The sequence below is a fragment of the Acanthopagrus latus genome, chromosome 5, assembly GCF_904848185.1.
Source record: "Acanthopagrus latus isolate v.2019 chromosome 5, fAcaLat1.1, whole genome shotgun sequence".
Taxonomy (NCBI): Eukaryota; Metazoa; Chordata; class Actinopteri; order Spariformes; family Sparidae; genus Acanthopagrus; species Acanthopagrus latus.
Window position 1 is genome coordinate 12833310 of NC_051043.1, and position 22669 is coordinate 12855978.

The 22669-nt window shown below is 41.1% G+C and overlaps 2 protein-coding genes and 1 non-coding gene across 3 annotated transcripts in view; 2 read left to right on the plus strand and 1 right to left on the minus strand.

Moving 5' to 3' along the window:
* The first annotated feature begins 3728 nt into the window (after nt 1-3728).
* Nucleotides 3729-9024, plus strand: ranbp1 (RAN binding protein 1). Its single transcript, XM_037098970.1, has 6 exons — nt 3729-3886; nt 5425-5549; nt 5682-5839; nt 6659-6787; nt 7003-7071; nt 7566-9024. Exons 1-6 carry the CDS (start codon nt 3872-3874, stop codon nt 7715-7717), a joined length of 648 nt encoding a protein of 215 aa, XP_036954865.1. The 5' UTR covers nt 3729-3871; the 3' UTR covers nt 7718-9024.
* LOC119020332 lies at nt 7306-7434 on the plus strand. The gene has a single exon (XR_005075290.1). It is a non-coding gene; the product is annotated as a small nucleolar RNA SNORA77 (small nucleolar RNA).
* Nucleotides 9025-9607: 583 nt separating the features above from the next.
* Nucleotides 9608-22669, minus strand: part of zdhhc8b (zinc finger DHHC-type palmitoyltransferase 8b) — a 66505-nt gene continuing 53443 nt past the window's right edge. Inside the window, exons 3-11 of the mRNA XM_037098843.1 lie at nt 19862-20019; nt 18851-19023; nt 18584-18686; nt 18033-18124; nt 16730-16862; nt 15320-15425; nt 14200-14306; nt 12977-14043; nt 9608-12470 (exon numbers count right to left, since the gene is read on the minus strand). Coding sequence (XP_036954738.1) covers nt 12338-12470; nt 12977-14043; nt 14200-14306; nt 15320-15425; nt 16730-16862; nt 18033-18124; nt 18584-18686; nt 18851-19023; nt 19862-20019 — 2072 coding nt within the window. The 3' untranslated portion in view covers nt 9608-12337. The remainder of the gene's footprint in view (nt 12471-12976; nt 14044-14199; nt 14307-15319; nt 15426-16729; nt 16863-18032; nt 18125-18583; nt 18687-18850; nt 19024-19861; nt 20020-22669) is intronic.

Below are 22669 nucleotides of genomic sequence, written 5' to 3' on the forward strand. Positions count from 1 at the left end.
TGATGATGATGATGATGATGATGATGATAATGATGACTGTGATGATGATGATGATGATGATGATGATGATGATGATGATAACTAAAATATGTAAGTATGAAGGACAGGAAGAGGTCTGAAAGAAGGTCTTAAATGTCTGAAGGTCTGAAAGAACTCAAAAAGATGAAAAATGGCTGAAAAGTTTAGAGGTGAAAGGCTAAAAGAGCTTAAAAGGGTGAACATTTTGATAGCTGAACATAATATTGAATGTTTTAAAGAGTTGAAAAGGCAGAAAGATGAATATCTGAAAAAGCTGAGAAGGCCGAGAAGCTCTGGAGTAAGGGGGGTGAAAGAGCCTAAAAAGGTGAAAAAAGAGTGAAAAGTTATAGAGTAAGAGATCAGAAAGAGCGTAAAAAGGTGAAAAAAGACAGAAAATGTGGAAATGTAAATGCAGAGAGGGCTTAAAATGTCTGCCCACATGCTGCAGCAGGAGCAGAGCCAATGTTGAATATGTCCCCATAAGGAATGAATGGGAAAACACCTCCCAAACTGATGCCATTTTAGAAAAAACTATGATAGTTATCACCAAAATATTGGTATGTGGAGTTACAGGAGGAGTTGCTGAATGCGGTCATGTTATTTATATTTCTAGACAGTGCGAAATGAGGGCACAAGGAGTTGGGATGACAGAAAGATGAATATTTGAGAAAGATGAAGAGACAGAAAAGTTGAAGAGGGCTGAAAGAGTTTAAAAAATGTAACATTTTCATAGCTGAACACGAAGTTGAATGTTTGAAGGAGCTGAAAAGGCAGACAGATGAATATTTGAAAAAGCTAAAAAGCTGTAGAGTAAGATGAAAAGTTAAAGGCAGAAATAGCTTAAAAAGGTGAAAAAAGACTAAATGCATAAAGAGCTTTAAATGGCTGCACACCTTCTGCAGCAGGAGCAGAGCCAAAGCCGAATATGTCCCCATAAGGAATGACAGGGAAAATGCCTCCCAAACTCCTGCAGTTTTCAAAAAAACTGTTGACGGTTATGGCCCAAAGATGTATATGTTATGAAGTTGGAATGGTGTCTGTAGCTCAAAAGAAAGACAAATATTTTAAGAAGATGAAAGGACAGAGAAGTTGAAGAGGGTTGAAAGAGTTGAAAAAGTTTAACATTTTCATAGCCGATCGGGAAGCTGAATATTTGAAGGAGTTGAAAAGGCAGAAAGATGAATATTTGAAAAACATGAAAAGACAGAAAAGTTGAAGAGGGTTGAAAGACTTTAAAAAGTTTAACATTTTCATAGCTAAATAAAAAACTGTAGAGTAAGAGGTCTGAAAGAGCTTAAAAAGGTGATAAAAGACTGAACAGGCCAAAAAGGACAGAACCAGGGTCAGAACTACATGTCAGTCCGTCATGTTAACAACAATATGTCAATTTTAAAATTGTCCGGGTATCAGTGGAGGGCAGCCAAAACTAACGTGACACTTTAAATGTCCCTGTTCTATACACATAACTACTATGGGCATTCTGATACTCCCTATAAAATGAAGAGCAACAGTATGTCTTATTCTTGTTGGTTAAACATCTGTGGATCTAATTCAGGTCATCTGACACGGTGGTGGGAGTAAACCTTGAGCAAAACATGGAAAAGAAAGATACAGTCCTGTGTTCCATGGTTACACTTCCAATGCTGCAACCTGTGAGTTACTCTGGATTTTTCTTCATACCAGAAATACTTTTTGAAGAGGAGGTGGGACTATTCTGGCTGAGAACCTGAGAATTTAATGTGACAGTTAAGCACTCTTATTGTTCAACAGTGCTCACAGAGATATTCATTGTTAGTAGAAACATAATTTCTACCTGGTTGGCTTTACGTTGAAGGACTGTAAGTAAAAACTTTCTAAAGATTAAGAACAATATTATGGTCTCAAGTATGGCTATAAATATGAAATATAATATACAAATAAAATACTATAAAAATAGAACATTTGAAAACCTTTATAAACTGGGCAGATTTGAACATTTAAGATTAAGAACAATATTAAGGTCTCAAGTAAGGTCTCAATAACATGAGCAAAAGAAATAAATAGCCAAAGCTATAAAATTACAAATAATGTTGAAAAATTTACAGAAAACAGTTGTCTGTTGTCACGGGAACAGGGACGTGTGATCTGCTGATCTTCCACTCTGCCACAGCCTCTTTAATTATCTCTGATAAATGTTCACTTGTATGCCTTTCAAACAGCGCACAAGTTTGGAGGATGGGGTTTGCAATTTGCCAATTGTTATTGACATAGCGTGCTGTTATGGTTAAGTAGCTGTCTGTAGCATGGGACGTCCATCCATCTGTGGTGGTGGCTATGGAGTCGGCACTGTTCGATTCTTCTTCTATTTTCAATTTGGTTTCATTGAAAAGGGTTGGGAGCACATTTTGTGAGAAATGCATCGGGCTTGGCAGCTTATAACACGGCTCAAGCGCACTCAGTAAAAACTTGAACCCCCGTTTTCAACCACTGAAAAGGGACGCATGTCCAGAGCCATGAATATTGCAAGTGCCCTCGTAATCTTTTGAGCCTGGTCCAAATTGGCTGGCAATTTAACTTGGAATAAATTAGGGAGAGTAGACTGTTTTTGTTGTTGAGGTTTCTTTGCTCCACTTAAATTGATGTTGGGATGGTACCTTAAGATGTGCATGTGCATATTCAACATGTTGCCTGTCACTTGAGGAAGCTTCTTAAAACACTTACGGCAAATGGTTTGGGGTTTGTCCACAAAACAACAGCAATGTGGCAACCGAAATGTTGCCACATTGCTGACCTAAATGAGCTCGGAGGGTCTGCAATATTAGGGTTACCGGCATATAGCCGTCTTCTTGTTGCCAACTTCTTCACCCACGTTGTTGAACTAGCCTAGCACCTACTCGCAAAAAGTTTAGCGTCTCGTGATTGGAGAGTAGTGACATGACACGCCAGTCACGTGACACACTGTTCGGGATGCTTACAGGTAAAATAAAATAATACCATCAACTAATTTTGTAATAGCCACGTATTTTTATAATGTTAAATCATAATAATAATCATAATTAAAGCGTACCTGGCCCCATTGCCCTATTATTGTGTATGCATCTCTTAACTGTCCATGTTTCTGACAGTGCAGGAAGGTGTTAAATGTCATTTCCTGTGTCCAACATGTGGCGCTGTGAGTATTACTGTATATTGGCCTATGCGTTCAGGGCTGGACTGTTACCAAACATGTGAAGTTTGGTCCAGATAGGATTGAATAAGTTGTTCCTTTATGATTTGGTGGCCTGCACCTGCTGTTATTAAATAATGTACGCTGAAGTCAGAAGAACTCCCTGCAATGTGCATAAATACAAAATGGACTACAGGTGAAAAATCCCTCAAAGTAATTTGGGGTCAGATATGTTTTGATTATAGTAACTCGCAGTGCAGGCGCGTCAGGTGGCAGCGCTGTCAGAGGGTATGCTTTTGTCATAATTAAGGTTTGACTGGTATACATTCACAAATAAAGCCACAGTTGCTTTTTGGCAAGAGTTTCACTTTAATTATGCTGATCCAGTCTGACTTATTGTGTGTAACAGTGTTCATAAAATGCTGCACATGACTACATTTTACATTCATGTTAAATCCGTTGAGTACAAAGTGTCACATTTTTCAAGTATTTAACAGTTTATAAAAAGTCAATAATAGAAAGTAAGCGTTAATTGAGGCAGTCCCGGAGACAACAGAGGCGGTGCGCGCGCTGTCACAATGTGGGCGCGGGCATACGTAGGAAATTCGGCGCGCGAAAGCTGTAGCAGGAAGTGAGAGCAGCACGGCGGCCAGTCCGGGATTTCAAATCATCAAACTACTTCCATAATCTACAAACATCTACATTAATATGGCAGACCCGAAGGTAAGGCCACGCATTTCAGGTCATCAAATGTATTAGCTTCGCTTTAAAATCGGAATTTTGTGCCAGGCGTGGTGTTTAGAATGTCGTAATGTGCCAAAGTTTGTAGAGGAGGCTGCGAGCCACAAATGCCGACAATGCTGTTGTGGTTCGTGATGCTAGGAGAGCTAACTTCTGTGTTTTCAAGGCGGTAGTATGTAATAAAAGCTTGAGAACTTTCTGACAGGCATCTGGACATGTCCGGTGTGTCTAACGCACAATTTTAGCTCTTTGTGCGTCTCTCTACAGCTCTCTTTGACGAGCTTAAAAGTACTGTGAAGTGTGCAGCCAGTCAGCATGTTAACATTAGCCTCATACACTCATTATCTGCTTGGGAGGGCAATGGGCACAACAATCCTGACGACTTAATTAACCATCGCAGTCGTCGGCCATTTGCTCAGGATATTTTAAAATATACTTGCAGCCGGCCGGCTAAAGACAACAGGGTTAAATTAGCCGGGTGTCTTGCCTTTGTCTGCCAAGCACAACAGTTGCTAACACCAGTTGGCTAATGTTAGCTTCAGTAGCCGCTGGAGCCAGTGACTGCGTATTAACAGGCACGTAACTGTAACACGGCTACGTTCAATGAAGTAGCAGTTAGCTCAAGAAACATGTCGCCTTAGTTCCTGACAAATTTACGACGGTGGTAGTAAGTGACACTCATCGTGGTGCGAAGAGCCAAATGATTAGCTCTCGACTAGCCCGCTAGTGAAAGGCCTACTTGACTAAGCTAGGCAACTTCACAATGAGTTGTCTTAGAAAAACAAAAGTTGAACAACTCTTACACGTTAACGAAGTAAAACGCTGTTGCGGTAGAGGTAGATTTTTAATATCTCGACCTCGCAGTCAAGCTAGTGGCCACGTTAAATTAAGTATACCATTACTGTGAATTGCATCTGTAATGTTAGTAGCAGTTGGGTAGCATACCTCGTTTAGCCAGGGCACAAAGCCGTACATTACATCGGGGTACAGCTAACTTGCTATGCAGCTAACCAGTAGTTAAAAAGGCTACAACTTGGTTTGATCATAGGAAATGATTAGTTTCCCATAAATTATATCACACGACATGGAATTGTTCACACAGGGTTTGTAAACACTTCATCACCGGTCATGAACGTACCATCTTTGTCCTCAGTCATTTTTTTTTTTTTGTATCACAAAAATATTCTTGCCATGTTTGGTAATGTACATTTAATCTTACACACATCAACATGGAGCCCCATGTAGAATTAAAGATGCTGTGTTCAGCAGTGACGTTTCACGAAAGGCTTTCGAATGTCCCCTACAAAAGCTATACTTAACCAATGAGCCCTTAAATCCCTCCATTGAAGCATTCATGGCCTGTTGGTCGGTTGTCAGAAGTCACTTTGTTCCTGTGAGTTTTAAAGAATCACACTGAAAGATACCACATGCCTGATTACTCTAACTTATTCCTAAGTTTAACACACATGCGTTCAGTTTCCCCTAAAATTTAACTCATCCATTGCTTTTTTTCCCATTAGGAACAGGATGACCATGAAACCACTGTAGAGGACTCTAACCATGATCCCCACTTTGAGCCCATTGTGTCCCTTCCCGAGCAGGATGTGAAAACATTAGAAGAAGATGAGGAGGAACTCTTTAAAATGTAAGTTGCTTTGATTGTCGCCTTATTATCACATCAAAGTGTGATGTGCATGGAGCTGTTAAGTAAGCCAGTGCATGGATGCTTTTGCTACAAGTGACTTCCTGTTAATGAAGTATACCAATGTTTTCCCAGGCGGGCTAAACTCTATCGTTTTGCCTCTGAGAACGACCCACCAGAGTGGAAAGAGAGAGGAACCGGTGATGTCAAGCTGCTGAAACACAAAGAGAAGGGCACAATCCGCCTCCTGATGAGGAGAGACCGAACCCTGAAGATTTGTGCAAATCATCACAGTGAGTCGAGTGGACGATTATAACTCAATTGACATTTTATATTGTGATAACAAATATAGCATAACACATAAACATCTACAGCAACACAAATTAAAATAGATTTTTCCAGAAGCATATTTGTGCTGGTGATCATGTCATCTTTTTTCCTGGTAATATTGGTAATATTCACGGCAACAAGCATTTAACTGTTGGTGAGATCAAATATAGTCCGGAAGTTACTGGTACAGCAGGGAAATTACTCATCTTGGTGTTCTCACTGATCCAGAAGTTACAAGATGAATATAAGGAGACTTTTAGCTGCAGCACTGTGGTACAATTGTTAGCACTGTCATTGTACAGCTAGACTGTTCTAGCCTACTGGCTGGCTGAGGGTTGGCATGTCCTTCCAAGTGTCTCCAAAAAGACTGACAGGTTAATTGGTGACTGCTGTTGAACTTGGTGAATGGTTGTTTGTCTCCATCTGTTAGCCCTGTGATGGACTTGTCGCCTGTCCTTTCAACCACTGTCAGCTGGACTGACTCCAGCCTCCCTGCAGCCTTTGCAAAGGATAAGCCACAACAGATAATGAATAATGATGGACTCGCTATTAACAGGGTTGATTATTTTCTTAAATGTTGTAAATATAGACTAGTGGTTCTGCCAAGCGATGCAACGGTACCAAACAAGTCATTGTTTAGATTACATGCAATTAACCATTAGCACAAACAATATTGCTAATAGTTTGGCAGCTACTAAACACATTAACCTCCTCCTATTGGGTAAATGCTTGTGTCTCTGCCTTCGTGTGCTAATCTTGTTCCCCCTCATTGTGAACTACAGTTACAACTGCGATGGAGCTGAAGCCTAATGCTGGCAGTGACAGGGCATGGGTGTGGAACACACTAGCAGATTATGCTGATGAGTGCCCCAAACCTGAACTCCTGGCAATACGCTTTTTAAATGCAGAAAGTAAGTATTTGTCCATCTAATCCTATATTATACAAACCAGTTTTTAATTTGGATTATATAGTGATCATAGTGAAGGGAACAGCTGTAAGAAACCCATTTTGTCCTTCTAAGGAGCCTAGCAGCTATGTTGTGATTGGTTTTCCTTTTTCCTCATTTTTCAAGGCCATCATACTGCATTGATGTAAATATATGATAATTTTCTGTTCTGTTCACAGATGCGCAGAAGTTCAAGGTGAAGTTTGATGAGTGCAAGGATGAGATCAGAAAGTCTCTAGAGGGAACAAGTATGTATAACTTTTTACAAGGAAATATGTTAAGTTTGATGAAATACCAGGGATCGCAACAAATGCAGTATGTTACCACATTATTTAACATGTGAACTACTTCAGCAAAGAGTGCATTGGTTTATTAGAGGTAATAATCCATTTTGCATAGTAACATGATTATATTCTGAGCCCCTAACTGATTAAATTCAAACTATGGGTAACATTACGTCTTAGGTAAGGTTTCTGTATACTGCAGACTCACTCTGTTCTTTGCTGCTCAATCCAGCCTGGAACTTTTTCTGTCTGCTACATGAACATGCAGTATGTAACACTTGACTGGCCTTCTAAAAGGCTGGTGTCACTATGTTCTGCTACATTACTATTCAGATTCCTCACAGGTTAACCCGTTTTCCAAAGACAGTGGGTTGAGCTTCAGAGTGATACCATGAACGTTGCATTTAAACTTTCATAGCTTTTTAAGTTGACTGTACATCTGACTGTTTTTGCCACAGGCAACACTGATAGTGCAAACAAAGTTGCAGAGAAGTTGGAGGAACTCTCTGTAAAGGACAAGGCTTCAGAAGGAAAAAAAGAAGAGGACAAAAAGGAGACAGAGAAGAAAGAAGATGAGAAAAAGGAGGTGAAGGCTGAGGAGAAGAATTGAGAACCAAGAACTTGCTTTGCTGATCTTCAATTTATCAGTTTTTCCTCCTTTTCTACAATAGACTCTAAATGAACTGAATTTGGACACTTGCATATTATTAGTTGTTTTTTTTATTATCTGTTTTGCCTCAAGATCACAAGTCCTTGAAGCCACTGAGGAAAAAATACAAGATCATGAATTTACGAAGAAAAAAAAGCCCTTTCCCTTCCACCCCCTTTCCTTCTGCACCATGGAATGCCACGCTTTCCATCCTCGTCATCTACAGTTCAATTTTACTTTTGACAAACTGTGAAAAGAGGCTTGTGATAGTGATAATTCCCACATTGGGGTTTTTTGTTTTGTTTTTGTTATTCTGAAGCAGAGTTTGTTTTTAGGGAGAGGAAAATGTAGCCTGCTTGCTAGCAGCACGGGGTCAGAGAAAAGGCATTATGGAGGTGCATTATAAATGTAATATCCCATAATGCAACTCAGTGGACCTTCTAACCCTGTCCACTGTCCATGCTTCCACAAATAGAAACATCATTTAAGGTGAAGACTTGTCAGTGGATGCCTTGTAGAAGTAGTTGTTTCTTGGTTCCTTCTTGCATCAGTTCTGTTGGGACTGATTAAAGAGAAATCCACTCCACACAGTTGAGGGCCATCGGATGTGTGCTGCACATCGCAGCGATAACTGATAGATCAGATGCACTTAGCTAAGCATTTCTTTCTTCTTTTTTTCTCCTTTTGATTTAAAAAATGTGAAAACCATTAAGTCCAAAGTCAACGGTTCATCATGCTCTAACTTAAGGTATTCACCAGGAAATCGAGTTTGTATTCTGTAGATCATAACATTCCCAGACTTAAAGCATGTAGAGTATACAGTATGTAACAGAGTGTGCCCTATCTGATCTGTGTGCTCACCACCTCTCCTTTTCTTTCCACTAATTGAGTTCTTAACCTTGCCTCTAAAGCGCATCTAAGTGCCAGTGCATCTGTAAATACATGTATATGGATGAAATGTTACTATTCATTTGCACTCAAATGATTCAAGATGTTTCCTCCACCTTCGAATAAAAGCTGTCAAAGACCACATGTTTGCATTCGTATAAAAGTCACTTGATTCCTTGGATTGCAGATGCTAAAATGTACAATTATAAACAATACTGCTCTATGGGACTGCAACTACATCCTCATTGTCAAGCTTGATAATGTCTGAAAATGGTTTGAGGAAGAAAAAAAGCCAAAGACGATGTCGTCAGATGTCATGCTTTTTCCACAACTAAAAAATATTAAGTGAATTGTTAGAGTAAATAAACTGCAAATATTCACACGAAGCTGGAATTAAGAATTTTTTTTTTTTAAGAGATGGGTTAGGGTTAAAGAAGGGATTGAAACTTGGAATTTTAAAGTTTACAATATTACTGAGGTACAAATACAAACTCAAGTGTGTAATATTTTTCCATAACTGAGTAAACGAGCTGTTCTCAGAAGAAAATAAAGCTCAAGCTAGAAAGGGGGCAGGGTCTGCCGAATAAATGTAAAACCGCATTAAATCATGTGAGTGTTTTCTCAGTTATGAAGACAATGAGTTTGTTTGGGCATAAAAAATATCCGACAATCATGATCTTTCTCTTTGTAAACTGTTTTCCCCCATACTACATAGTGCATCTTTAATATACAAAGTGATAATCTGCTAACAAAATACTTAATAGTTTATAAATAATAGACCGATTCTTTTGGCTCAAATGTTCTACATGTTGACATAGAATGTGTTATGGTTTGTCGGAGTAGGTCATGTGACTGGTTATCTGTAAACCACCAATCCTCAAGAGGCTCGGTCAACAGCTGTTTAATAAAGAAAATGAATGTGATGTGCAGATCGATCCTTTATAGTAAGAAGGGACAACTGCATTCACTCAAAGAGTTGGAAACTTTATTTACTCTGCTCAGGTCACTGGGAAATATTTCCTCTTCACAAAAATAGGAACGCATGTACATTTATAGTATATTCTATAGTTTTCATACATATTGAACTTTCTATTTGAGTTTCAGAAAACAGAGTCAGCTTGTGGCTGACGGAACAGATTCGTTGCTGACTGTCAGGAATGGTCCCTGACCTGCAGTGATGTCCATCCAAAAAAAAGAACATTGGACTAATGGCAGTCATCTTAAAGAGGAATGACATCGATAGTGTTTTGATATGTGGTCAAACAGGGATCTGAAAGTCATGACACATTGGGCTATTTTCAGGCAACTCAGCAGCTAACGATCTTCAGGTATTTCAAAATGTTCCAGTTAGCTACACTTTTACCTATAAAGTAGCCCTGTATACCACAGCCGTACAACAGATACAGTTCTAACAATTCAGTAATACATGACTGTTACCTCACATTACTGTGTTCATGCTAAGGCAGCTGGGTGAGACCTTTAAAAGGGAGACCATATTAGCCAGAAGGTTGTAACTACAGCTACCAGCCTTTACACTCTAATCTCTGCTGAAAGAAAGTTATGAATGCAGAAATGGGAAGACAATAAGATCCTGGAATTTCATAATGAAGCAAGATGTAAGTCTTGTACATTGGCCTGTCTGTTAAAATGAGTAAATGTCAGTCCTGCCATTTGTTGCTCAATACAAAACACTTACGGCTTTCGAATGTCCCGCAGTGTAGAATAGTTTAACAACTAACCACATTTCACTGTGTATGAAACAGTTTCTCATCTCAAAAGGCAACAATGGTTTACTCTTGATGCAAATGTTGTTGAACCAAATCCACTAATTCATATCTATGTAATTCTGCCTTGGTTTTCATAATCATTTGATGGTGAATATAAATGAAAACAGGTTGATAATATCTGTTCATTTCTATGGTTAACAGTAATGTTAATAACTCATAATTTGAGGACTTTGGGAAAAAAATGGAAAGAAAAAAAAAGTTTTTGATCTTTCTGAGTGGTGGGTAATACTAGAGCTGTACCAGACAGCTGCTGCAAATTGATTTGACATTTTCGGTTTTCATGATGTCACTATGACACTGTCGGTCACGGTCACTGTCTTTGAGAAATTAAGGGGTGTGACGCCACTTTTGGCACTGATATCTCAAGGCAGTTTCTATCAACAGCCCCTTCCCGGACTAGTGTACAGCACATACTGACTGTTCACCAGCCAAAGATTGAGACATCGATATTCATCTCCCTCATATCACACATCTTGTAATAGCATTTCATTTTTTTCAAGTTGTTGTTTTCTTACACTGCAAGGTAGAACAAGCTATATTAAATTCATGGATTTAACGCATTATCACTTCTCATTTATTTGCTGAATTTATAATTTATCAACACAAAACTCCACTCAAAAGAAAACATCCATTCCAGGCTCAATTATCTGTATAAAAAGATGTATCAAACATAGTTTTTGAAAGGTTGGGTATATAAAAAGGAAACAAACGGATTAAAAAACAACAAAATAATGAATGGGTGACCGGTTATCATTTTACTATGTGGGACAATGGCTTGTATCACTACACTTTTCCATTTCTATGGTTATAACACAAACATAACTTACATACTAAATTAACTTTTTTTTCTTTCTTTTTTTTTTTTTAGACAAAACATAAACAGAAAAGTTGTTTTGGTTGTGCAAGGCTGAACTCGTTCTGAACTCCGTGAGAACCGCTGGGATGAGGTATTCTGATCTTGTAGAACGCCAATATGTCTGCCCAGCACGAGACTAAACGTCGCTATAACAAACCAAAGCCTGTGACAAAGCACTGCACCTTCATGACGGGGAGTGAGGCGAAAAGTCTGCACTTAACTGAGACAAAGGAGCAGACATTCATAATGTGTGAATAACGTCAACTGGCATCTCTGCTGGTTGCATTCGCTCCTGAGAAATTTCTTTTTTGATAAAGAAGGGATTTAAGTTTATTTTTACTTTTAATTAAAAGCAAGCGTTTCTCAATTAATTTGGAATGCAGCCACCAGACATGATATGATAATTTTCTCCTCTCCTTTCTCATCTTCTCATCTTACTTATCATGTGTGGCATGCAGTTGCCCTTGGTGCTGATCTAACTGGTCTGTCCTCCATCACTTCTCTAAGCTGTGCAACTCCACCATATATGCTGTAGATGACATGAACAGTACAAATTAATGTGAAGCACCCTGTCTTCTTGAGGTCAATTGACTCGGAAAGGACAGAAGAGGTCCACGGTGAGGATGTCTGAGTTTAATTCATCTGTTGTGTTTTTGTTAAGCCTTCAGCACTCGCTGAATGCATCTGACATTTGGAACAATGTACGCTTCATGACCACATCTGAGAGACAACAGTAATTACATTGACAATCTGTTGGACGGTCCACTCTTATGAGCCACAAAATGTTAATGACTAGACACTCCTCATACATAAAGCCTGCAGCGGTATCAACTGCCAACCGACCCCTCCGCTACAAACACACAAGGGCATTTGTCTAGACAGACCCACACAAGAGCAGACAGATCCTCTGATTGGATTATAACTCCATAACAGGGAGTGCTAGTCGCCCCTGACTGGCCGTTATCTAGACTTCACAAACATAACAGAGAGGAGAGAATCTCTGGTTAGCTGGGTGGCCGTCGTTGTTGGAGGTGGATGTGGTGCCCCTGCTCACACTGATATCTCATAGGTGGTGCCTCCTACACCAGTCACCTTTTTAACATTACTGTGGCGACTGGGGCTGAGGGTGGCACCTTGGGCACTGGGGTGGCAGTCCATCTGCCCATTAACTTTGATGGCCTCTCTGAGTGGAAAGAGAAGAACAGAGAAAATTATGAAAAAAAAATGCAACAATCATTTAATAATAAAGGTTGTGGCAGCATGCAGATTAGTTCCATGGATCACGAAAGTTTGACACGACAGAAACTGAACAGCAATATGGACTTGAAAGTGTACTTGTTAGTGAAGCAAAAGGCTTGAGAGTGTTAGACAAGAGGGTGAAAAGCATGCAAAAGAGAAAGAAATGAGAGGAGCCACACAACTTTATTCATCTGACATTCGTAAAATAATACAAAAATGTATATTTTACTAGAAAGGCAAACAAATCAGAACAGAATACGTAAGGATTCATACCAGACAGTACTTATTATGAGTAAATGGACACAACAGACAAATACCATACACAAATGCTACACATCGCCTCAGTTAGGATTAATATACTACTGCCCATTCCAGCAGAGGGAGCCCACCAGTCCCCAGTGGCTTAGTACAAAGCATGCAGTCCCACAGGGGCAACGTTATGGTTCATACCTTGGGCCCCCCAGATGAGGTGAGTCTGTCCTTTCACGGGCACTGATGTAGGAGAGTTTCTGATGGGAGTAGGAGGGGGATCGGGGCATAGCAGGGGAGTGTGGCTGGTGGGCCGGGGAGCGATAAGGGCCCTCTTGGATGGTGGCCCTGCTGTGGCTGCTGTTGCTGCTACTGTGATCTGTGTGCAGGGAGGTGGATGAAGTCCTAGGGGCACGGCCCAGTGTGGAGCCAGCATGGCGCAACACAGGGGTTCGTTGCCCGTAGCTCACAAGCCCAACCCCCATCAGGTTGTCCCTGGAGCCTCCATAGGCTGGGGGTGTTGGACCTCTAGAGCCAGGGCCACGAGGCCCATCTGGGTAGCAAGCATTGTGGGGCGGGCCATAGCCCCCATCAAACACACCAGAGTCCTGGGCATAGATAAGGGTTTGGGAGCGCCCATGCAGCATCTGCCGCTTCTCCCTCTCCTCCATCTCCTTTCTCTCCTGGATGGAGGCCATTATGGTCTGGGAGAGGTTGTCATAGCGCACTGGGGATGGGTCCCTGTCCCTTGAGTGAGGGGACTGCCTTCCAACACCCCTGGGTGGCAGCACTGGACTGTAAGTGGGGGCTACCTGGTGCCTCTGCATCTCAGGTTCCCGGATGTGGCACATTTTGGTGGGCAAATAGGGCGAGTGGAACCCCATGGAGGGCATACCACGATGGGCCATGCACTCGCTGGCAGTGGCTGGGGAGATGCTGGGGTTCAGCAGGCTGTCGTAAGACAGGCTGCCATTACGGTTGGAGAGCGTGTTTGGCGAGAAGACACTCTTGTAAGGGGTGGAGGTGACTGTCTGCGGCTGAAGGGCTGGGAGCTGGCCCTTTTCCAGCCGGCGGTGACCTTGCTTTAGGCTGAGGGAGCGTGAGTTGATGGGGTCAGAATCCAGCTGGAGGGGAGAGGATTGGAAGGTGCGGTGGAGGGGAGCATTGGTGTACTCCGGCAGGTCCAGGTTGGGCTCGGATCGGTAGTCATGACCACGGACACTCTCTTCCAAGATGGCCGAGGTCTTCCGGTCATCTTGCATGATAATCTGAGGAGCAAACAGCAGTATAAAACATCCAATCTCAGTGCAACTTAACTGAAGCTTTTACAACAGGCAATGAACCTCTGGCTATGAGAGTGGAGCTGCTAATCAAAGCATAAAATCAATGATACCATGATAAGTGCTAAACAAACCATGTCCTACCTTCTCTCCAGCAGTGTGGTAGTGGACTTTGGGCATGGTGCCAAAGGACGGCCTGAATTTGTACATGGCTGGAGTGGAAGGATGGGTCTTACCAGATAGAGAACTCTCTACAACACACATAGAAAGAAGGGCAGAGTTAACAATGTAGAGATAATAGAAATTACACTTTTTTACAAACTCAGATTAAATGTCGTTTCAGGGAGAAAAGCCAAGACCCCAGAGCTCTGACTGAGGGACTGAGTTCTCGAGACTAACACCATCACCGTTCTCAAAGAATTAATGTACTTGGAGACTACCTTTTATGTGGGCAAATCCTGAAACCCCAAGGTGCTTCTTAGTTAATCGCTGCTCCTGTGCTTGTGTGTCTCTGAATGTTATGCAAATAACTTTAACTTCCACGCATTATTAGTCCCCTAAATTGCTTTAATACAGGGACCAATGCATTTAGACCAACTGCAGTACTCTGAAGTACCACCAAGCAGTGGTAGAGCTCCATGGAAGAGCAGAAAGTGTTCACTCCCTGACATAATGCACCATGACACTGGAGATCCACTGGAGGGAACCTGCTGTTGTAGGTTCAAAACCATACATTATTGACACATATACTACTGAGCGCAACAGTGTAAAGAACACATTACTATTAGCTGTAAGACCCTTGCAAACTAGGATCTGGCACAGCTCTTAAAATACTTCAAAAGGCAGTCAGTAATTTTTCAGTCCTTATTCTAGACCATATTCCTCTTCCATCCATCCAGTTGGCAGAGCTCTGTTGCTACACAACACCAACAAAAAAGTGGTGATTCATGTTGCAATGATTCACTCTGAAATCTCTCCACTGTTCCACAAATCTCGTGCTGATTCAGTTCAAAGGCCTGGCCTCTCAAATACAAATCACGCCTATTCTCTGGCCCAGCATAAATAAGGCCATTGACCTGCCACTGGGATGGACATTTATCACGCTAAACTAGAGCCGAGTCACACACTGGGACACTGGTGATGTACAGAGGGAGTCTGGGAAATTGCTGTTTGACAGGGAAGAGAAATGGGATTGATGATGACTGACAGGAGAATTAGTTGCTGGAGAACATGAAGGGGGGGGGGGGGTTCCTGTGTTTCTTACCTTCGCTGGAGGTCAGCTGGTTTTTCAGCTGGTTGTACCTGTCAGCTTTGGGTGGCAGCGGAGGCTGGGTTTCTTTGTCATCCAGGTTGTCCAGGCTGCTTTTGGACTGCAGGGAGGGGAGCAGGGTGTCAGAAGCATCCAAAACAGGTGGGGGAACAGCAGATGAAAAAGAGAAGAGCACGTGCGCGTTATGTTGGGGATGTACTAACACTGCTCTCACAGATGGTTTTAGGGTAGCAAAGCTGCACCAGGCAGCTGCTCTACTTGAGTTTAAATTTATTCTTTTTAGAGGCTAATGGCCTGGAAATGATGAAAGGAAATTATCTCAGAGTTTGATGGATTTTTTTTTCCTCAATATAGTATTAATTTGTTCGTCTCAAAAGACTGATTTAGCATTGCGCTTCTGTAACATTTGGACTAAGAATTTTTTAAAAAGGAGCAAAATCAGTGCAGCGGAACCTGTGATATGTTCTTTTTGATTCAACATATTCTTCTTTCTTGTCAAAACCAGGTGATTACATTACCTACAATGCAACTCAACCTCTGTAAGTCAGAGACAGGTTTCTGTTACGCTCCTGTATTTCATTTTATCAGTTTGCAGAACCCCAACATGAGAAAATAACTGAATCTATAGGGTTACTGTTGAAGGGGAAGTGACGCTTTCCTTCACTTGAGCCCCATTTTGTGCTTAAAGATGGTGAGATGGGTGTGTTTTTACTGGCACAAAGCAATCTGCTATATCTTTGAGGAACATGCTCTATATCAAGCACTTTTCTGACAATACATGGCATGAATTTAAACCAATGGCTGACCAGGAGGTGAAACTATGAATCTTAAATATACAGCATACTTTTTAAAAATAATCAGTAATGTACAATTAAAATCTCAATTGTGGACTGAGCTGCCATAGGAGGCGAGACATTGTCAACTTCTAGAAACTTAAACGTTTAGAAATGACACCGTTTTAGACTTGCTTTTATATTGATTTTACATTACACTTCAATGCATTTTATCATAATATTGTATTAAATGTTCTTTTATGGTTTTTATTAGAATAATTATTATCATTCGCAAAAATGCATTTTTCCCCCATTCATGAGTCACTTGGCTTTGACATCAAGTGTCTAATAATGTTCTGTTTGAGCAATGAGGAAATTCTCTGATAAATCTGACTTCAATAAGTGGCTGTATCTATAAATTGTTTCCTTCTGAGCCTGTTATTACAACTGGAAACTAGGAACAGAACCGGGGATACACCATGCTATACATTTGTGACATGAGACCATGGGAATAAAACAAAGAGAAAATGGTTACACTACTGCAGAAGAGGGACTTAATGTAGGTCAGTTAGATGATGGAATAAGAGGAAAATAACAGGGAAAAGCTCTTCAGTGATTGCTGACAACTCACCTTGGAGCTGATGATGGTGTTGTGGATGCCGTTGTCGCTGACCTTGATGGTGATCTGCCTGTCGGACAGGTCAGGTCTGATGAATGGGGGCTGAATTTTGACATGGGGCTTTTTCCTCGGGTCCAACATGTACCTGCAGAAAAAGCTTTGTCTTTATGGCTACTAGACATACAGTAGGTTATGTACAGTGAAACATCAGCTACTACAACAATGATCTGTTCGGAAGAAATCTTTAAATTGTACCAGAGCGAACAAACTCTTTCTGAAGATATTAAACTGAAATGGAAAAAAAAAAACAGCCAACGTTGCTACTGTTAACTCTGAATTCTTCTCTTACTTTATATTCACTATCAGCTCATGTTCACAGAGACGAGCAGTGCAAAGGACGATGATGAAATTAGTTGAGCGCTTTGCATAATCCCATTTGGCTCATTACACAGTTTAAAACAGACATTTCAAACACAACTTTCTGACAGAAAAAAACAATCCTTTAAGTGTGTCTTACAGGGGTTTTTCATAATTAAAATGGGCTGTCACTGTGATTTCTTTTCATGTTAAATGGCAAGTGTGGAAAACTTGGGGAGTAAAATGTGTGTTATACTTTCCGAGCAGTCTTGACATAATTTAGGTTATCAACCTATGCTACTGATTTACTGTCAGTTTTAAAGAGACTCTTCAGTATCAGTCAGGTCTAACATGCTTTGAGTCAGTGGTTCTGTGAATCATGAACCTTCTGTCGGGGATCATGCAGCAACTTAACAGCAGATGCCTGTAAACGCAGCGTTTCAGCCCCGCTTGCTGTTGTCTCTCTGCAGTCACACTGCTGATTTTTATGGAATGGGATTTGTCCCTATGGGTTGTAAAACTGCCGCTATGGGTCTTAGGGATGCTGTGTGTGTGTGTCTGCGCTTGGTTTCCCATTAACTGTTGTTCTATGGGGTGATTCAATTCGCTCAGCCATCTGCCTTCCCCCAGGGTTGCTGGCTGCTGTCAGGCTGGAACGGGACACACACCTACGCAACGACCTCAGAGCACGTGCATACGCTCGCACGCATGATGCTGTCGCCTGTGTTATCACCGCAGACGGTGCTACGGCATGGATGTTGTTGGCTGCGATGGACAACAACCCTAGCACGCACAAAGCTATCTGCATAAACATACACAATCCTGAGCTGCCAGGTGCATGAATACAGCACCACTGATCACTAGAAGATGAGTTAAATGTGAGCTGAATAAAAGCAAAAAACAAAAACCTGAAAAGCATGATACACACATACAAACGCAACAGTATAAAGCATCTTACCTAGGTGCCAGGGGACTACATAATACATACTCCACGTTGCCACAGCAACCCCTAGTGAAGGGATTTACTCCTCCACGAAACTTGCCCGTCACCTGAGGAACACAACGCCTCGTTTAGAGTCGGAAGCAGAGGAAGGACAAGGCCACAGCGCACATACATGTACACACACACACACTCATGTTAATATATACACACAGGGGTCCAGTGTTTGAATACAAAGAGGATGATTCACGTTGTTGTAGCATCACATAATTAGTATGCGAACATACAGTATGTGCTGCTGTTTACTGTCTTTAATAAGGTTAACGTATTTCTGTCCACACAGACTAATTGGACTGTGTTATTCTACTGCACTGCACTGACCAGATTCTCAAATTATTTCAAAAAGGTGCCCTAAAGCAAGCCCAGGTGCCAACAGTCAGGCAGCTCCAGGTGTGAATGTTTGGACGTGTGTCAGCGCGAAGCGGCTCTGTTGACTTTCGCTGGGTAAACAACAAGGCTAATGATTGTTTGTGTGTGTACACTCGGCTCCCACGACGGTGTCTCCTCACCTGTTCGTTGGTTGTTCGACCTCGAGCTACGAGCACCATGTGGAAACCTGTGAGTCCCATGACTGGAATGAAGAAAAGCCCTGCTATACACATCACCACCAGACTGGACACAAAAGTCAAGCTCAACAACAATGTAACGTGAGGAGAACACAAGGAGAATAACTGCACTGACTCCTTCAGACAGCTCAGGAAACATTATTCTGAAAGATTAAATAGATTAGACTGCCTTTTTAGTTAGCAGGGAGATTTCCAGCAGTGAAAGGATACGTGACAGTGGTGTGCAGCGCTCCCAGCCTCTCCCTGTGGTGGAGGACGAAGATGAGGCCAAAGGAGAAAACTCCCACCATGTGGATGCTCAGCGACAGCAGGAAGAGGAAAAAGTAGCGGTAGTTCCTCCGTCCGATGCAGTTGTTCACCCATGGACAGTGATGGTCGAAGTCCTGTGGAGGAGTTACACAGTTACGTTTTAAATCATGTAACCTACAAGGAGGTTATGTTTTCATTTTGTCCATTTGTTTTTTTGTCAGCAGAATTACACAAAAACTACTGAATGAATTTCCACAAAATCTGGAAGGAAAATGGGTCTCAACCCAGAAAAGACTTTTAACTTTTGGTGCAGATACAGATAAATCGACAGATCAAGGAATTTTCTTTCTCCTTTTTTAAATAAAACTGTTGATTTTTGTTATTTCCTCCGAGAATGTTGGTTGGATCTTGATGTGTAATCAGGTGGCTGATATGAGTACAAAAGGGGACTATTGGGCCTTGGCAGTGTTATGCACTCTGCCAAGTGCCATTCTAGATAACTAGACTTTTACAGTCTGTAAGACAGATGATCACACATTCAGTCTTTTTCAGATAAAATGTAGAAGAAAACAAGATGCAGGAACACAACCTGTGTAATTCTGAATCCTGTATGTGGATGTGTATTAATGTCCTGCTGTATTTGCACATTTGCAAGACAAAAATTATGATTTGAAAGCCAATACTGATAACAGAATTTTTTATAGTTGAAGCTGCCAAAAGCTGATTCATGCCAATAATTAATGTCTTTAAGAATTTCAAGTTTTTTGTGCAAGTTTTTTCTCAATGCAAACAGCATCAGACTGTTGATAAGAGGCAAATACTAACCACATATATCAGTCTAGCCTTGATGCATATTAAGATTTTGATGTCAATACTGAACATAAAAGGTCTTCTGTACATTTGTATTCAAACACACACACACACACACACACACACACACGCACACACACAGATGCAGAAACACACACACACCTCTACACAGTTGTCACAGACGCTGCAGTGCGAGCAGCGTGGCGGCCTGTAGAAGTGACAGGTGGCGCACCACTTCATCCGGACCTGAATGCCCTTGATCTCCACGTTCTTGTAGAGCGGCGCTCGGAAATCATCGTCCTTGTCCTCGTCCTCGTCCGCTGTAGGGAAGCACACAAATATAGAAACACACACACAGACAGAGACAAGCACATTAACTGGGCACAGATGCATGTGGGGGGAATGTAGGGAAAAAACAGTGACGAACAAAGGCAAATGAATGGTTTTGACTTATGATCCCTTTTGACAGGGACTACAGCAGAGCACCTTAAATGAAGCTCACTCCTGCTGTTAGCTGTCAGCCAAGAGAGCAAATACTAAGAGAAATGAAGATTTTTATAGACATGACCTATTCCCTCTGCTTTTAACATTAAGACTGATTGCTGAGCACCCTGTGACTCATGTAGAACAGATGCTGTTTAATTTCCCACATCTCATACATCATCAAAATAGAAGCGTTTTCTTTTGTTGTTTTAATGGAAATTAAAGCTCCAACCCTGGCAGAGTTGGTGCCTTGCTCTGCTCAACCTAAGCATTCTATAAGCACATAAGCTCTAAACTACAGTATGAGAGTACAAGCGGCAGTTCCACTGCCCCCAGTGAGCCACTGCAGTCAATCTAACTGTTTATGAGAAGCTTTTTTCTCAGCCACTGAGAGCGTTTTGCTCTGGAGCCACGGTACAAAATAAAATGTCTTTTAGCTGATCAAAGGGCACATTCACACGATCTACACAGAGCTAAAAAAAATAATTTCACACTACAATAATGACTCCAGGGAGATCCAGGTAGCTGAACAAACACACACACACATGCACTCACAGAGAAAGCAAGGGAGAGTGAAAAGAGAAAGCAAGAGAGAAACAAAGGTAGAGCGCAGAAATAAACACTTCCATAAGCAGAGATTGCTCTGTTATTATGGCTGTCAAGTCTCTTCAAATAGATTTTAAAGGTAAAGCGGCTGCCAAACCAGTAGACACAAACAGCAGCTACGCCTGCATCTCCTCTGACAGCTTCTACTCTACAAATGCAAGATGTATTCAGCAGACAAAGCAGTGGCCTATTTCAAACAGCATACATAGACTCTGCAAAAATAACACGCAATTCAGTTCAATTACAATCACATTTGAGCATTTTTACCTCCTTTCAGGGACGTTGCTGGTTTGTAGCTTATTTACTTATTCATGTTTATTTTCACCACTGAAGAGGGAGCTACCTGGATTGTATTGTATGTGGATGTAAATCTAAATCTTCATCAAATAAAAATTAGGCTTAATCCAGTTATCGACATGTAGGTTAGGTCATATTATGCTGATTTTCAGGTTGATACTTTTATTTGGGGGTCCTAGTAGAACAGGTTTACATATTTTACAAAAAACACATTATTGCATGGCTGAAGCGTGACTTTTCACACTGTGTCTTGACGTTCCGTTTTAGCTACAGAGTGAGACATCTCGCTTCTGTTCAATCTTTGGTGAGAGTTGCACATGCACAGGACTTAACAGGCAGGATGTAGCCAATCGGAGGCAGAGTAGGGCCGGTCATGCCGAGCAAGGTAGTGTGATCTAAAATAACACCACTACAGCAGTAGCAACTGTATGTCACATATACACACACACACACACACACATAGATAGATAGATAGATAGATAGATAGATAGATAGATAGATAGATAGATAGATAGATAGATAGATAGATAGATCAAAAAACAGGCTAACACCCCAAAAGGATAATATCACCTCTTTAAATTAATCTCAGTAATCTTCAGTTGCTGGTGAAACAGCTGACACCTGCCCTGATAAATTGATTGCTCTTGTGAAAGTCGAGTGGAATTTTAATTAAATTGTGAGAGTACTAAGTGGCTGAGTATCTTATTGAGAGAGTAGGATTCTGAGGACATATCTGCTACTTTACTTAAATCATTTCATCAGCATCAACGAATGTGTGGGACATCAATCTGTTACCAAGTGTATCATCTATTATGTTCACTACATGTTATGTCTGTATGTATATATGTGTGGGATGAGAAACTAGCACTAAGGAAGGATGCAAAAGCTCATTTTTGATACTTTTTTTGTCAGCAGAATTACTTTGATACTTTTTTTTTATATATATATTTTTCATACTATATAGCAACACTATGTAACTTTTGAAAGAGCAAAAATCTGAATTCTTCCTCTTCCAGATGCAAAGTTGAACTGTCCAGAAACCAGGGGTGGAAGTAACTAATCACATCTATTCTTTTAACAATTTTTTGGTTACTGTTAAAATCATAATTGAGCATTGGGTACAATTTGAATGAATATCTAAACCTTTCATCATTTTTGTACCCAACAAGGCTGTCTGATCACAAATGGGCAAATGAAAACCCTGACATACGGACAAAAAACAAAACAAAAAATGTTTGGAATTTGGAAACGTGACCATGACCACTGAGCAGAACAGCACAGGAGTTGGGAGTAATTTAGACAGAACCACAACTGCAAATAACTTACTTCGTTGCTACAGTCTCAATTGGAGTGGTTTGACTGGTAGCTTATGATTATGATAATGGATCAGCTAACTTATAAGTCCGCTAACATGTACTACAGTCATTGTGTTGTAGAATTTACCGTAATTCTATTTCCCCCCCAGGGCGGTTAAATCATGATCTGCCCTAGTACACACTGCCTTCATTATTTGGGTTGGTTAGGCATGAATGGTGGCAAAGCAACATCACAGATGGCCACTTGGGAACATCAGAAGCTGTAAAC

What these genes read in the sequence shown, in the direction of transcription:
- ranbp1 (XM_037098970.1), top strand. An exon ending in GAGGAGGAACTCTTTAAAAT is followed by an intron (nt 5,550 to 5,681) that starts GTAAGTTGCTTT and finishes ATGTTTTCCCAG; the next exon opens with GCGGGCTAAACTCTATCGTT. An exon ending in ACGCTTTTTAAATGCAGAAA is followed by an intron (nt 6,788 to 7,002) that starts GTAAGTATTTGT and finishes TTCTGTTCACAG; the next exon opens with ATGCGCAGAAGTTCAAGGTG.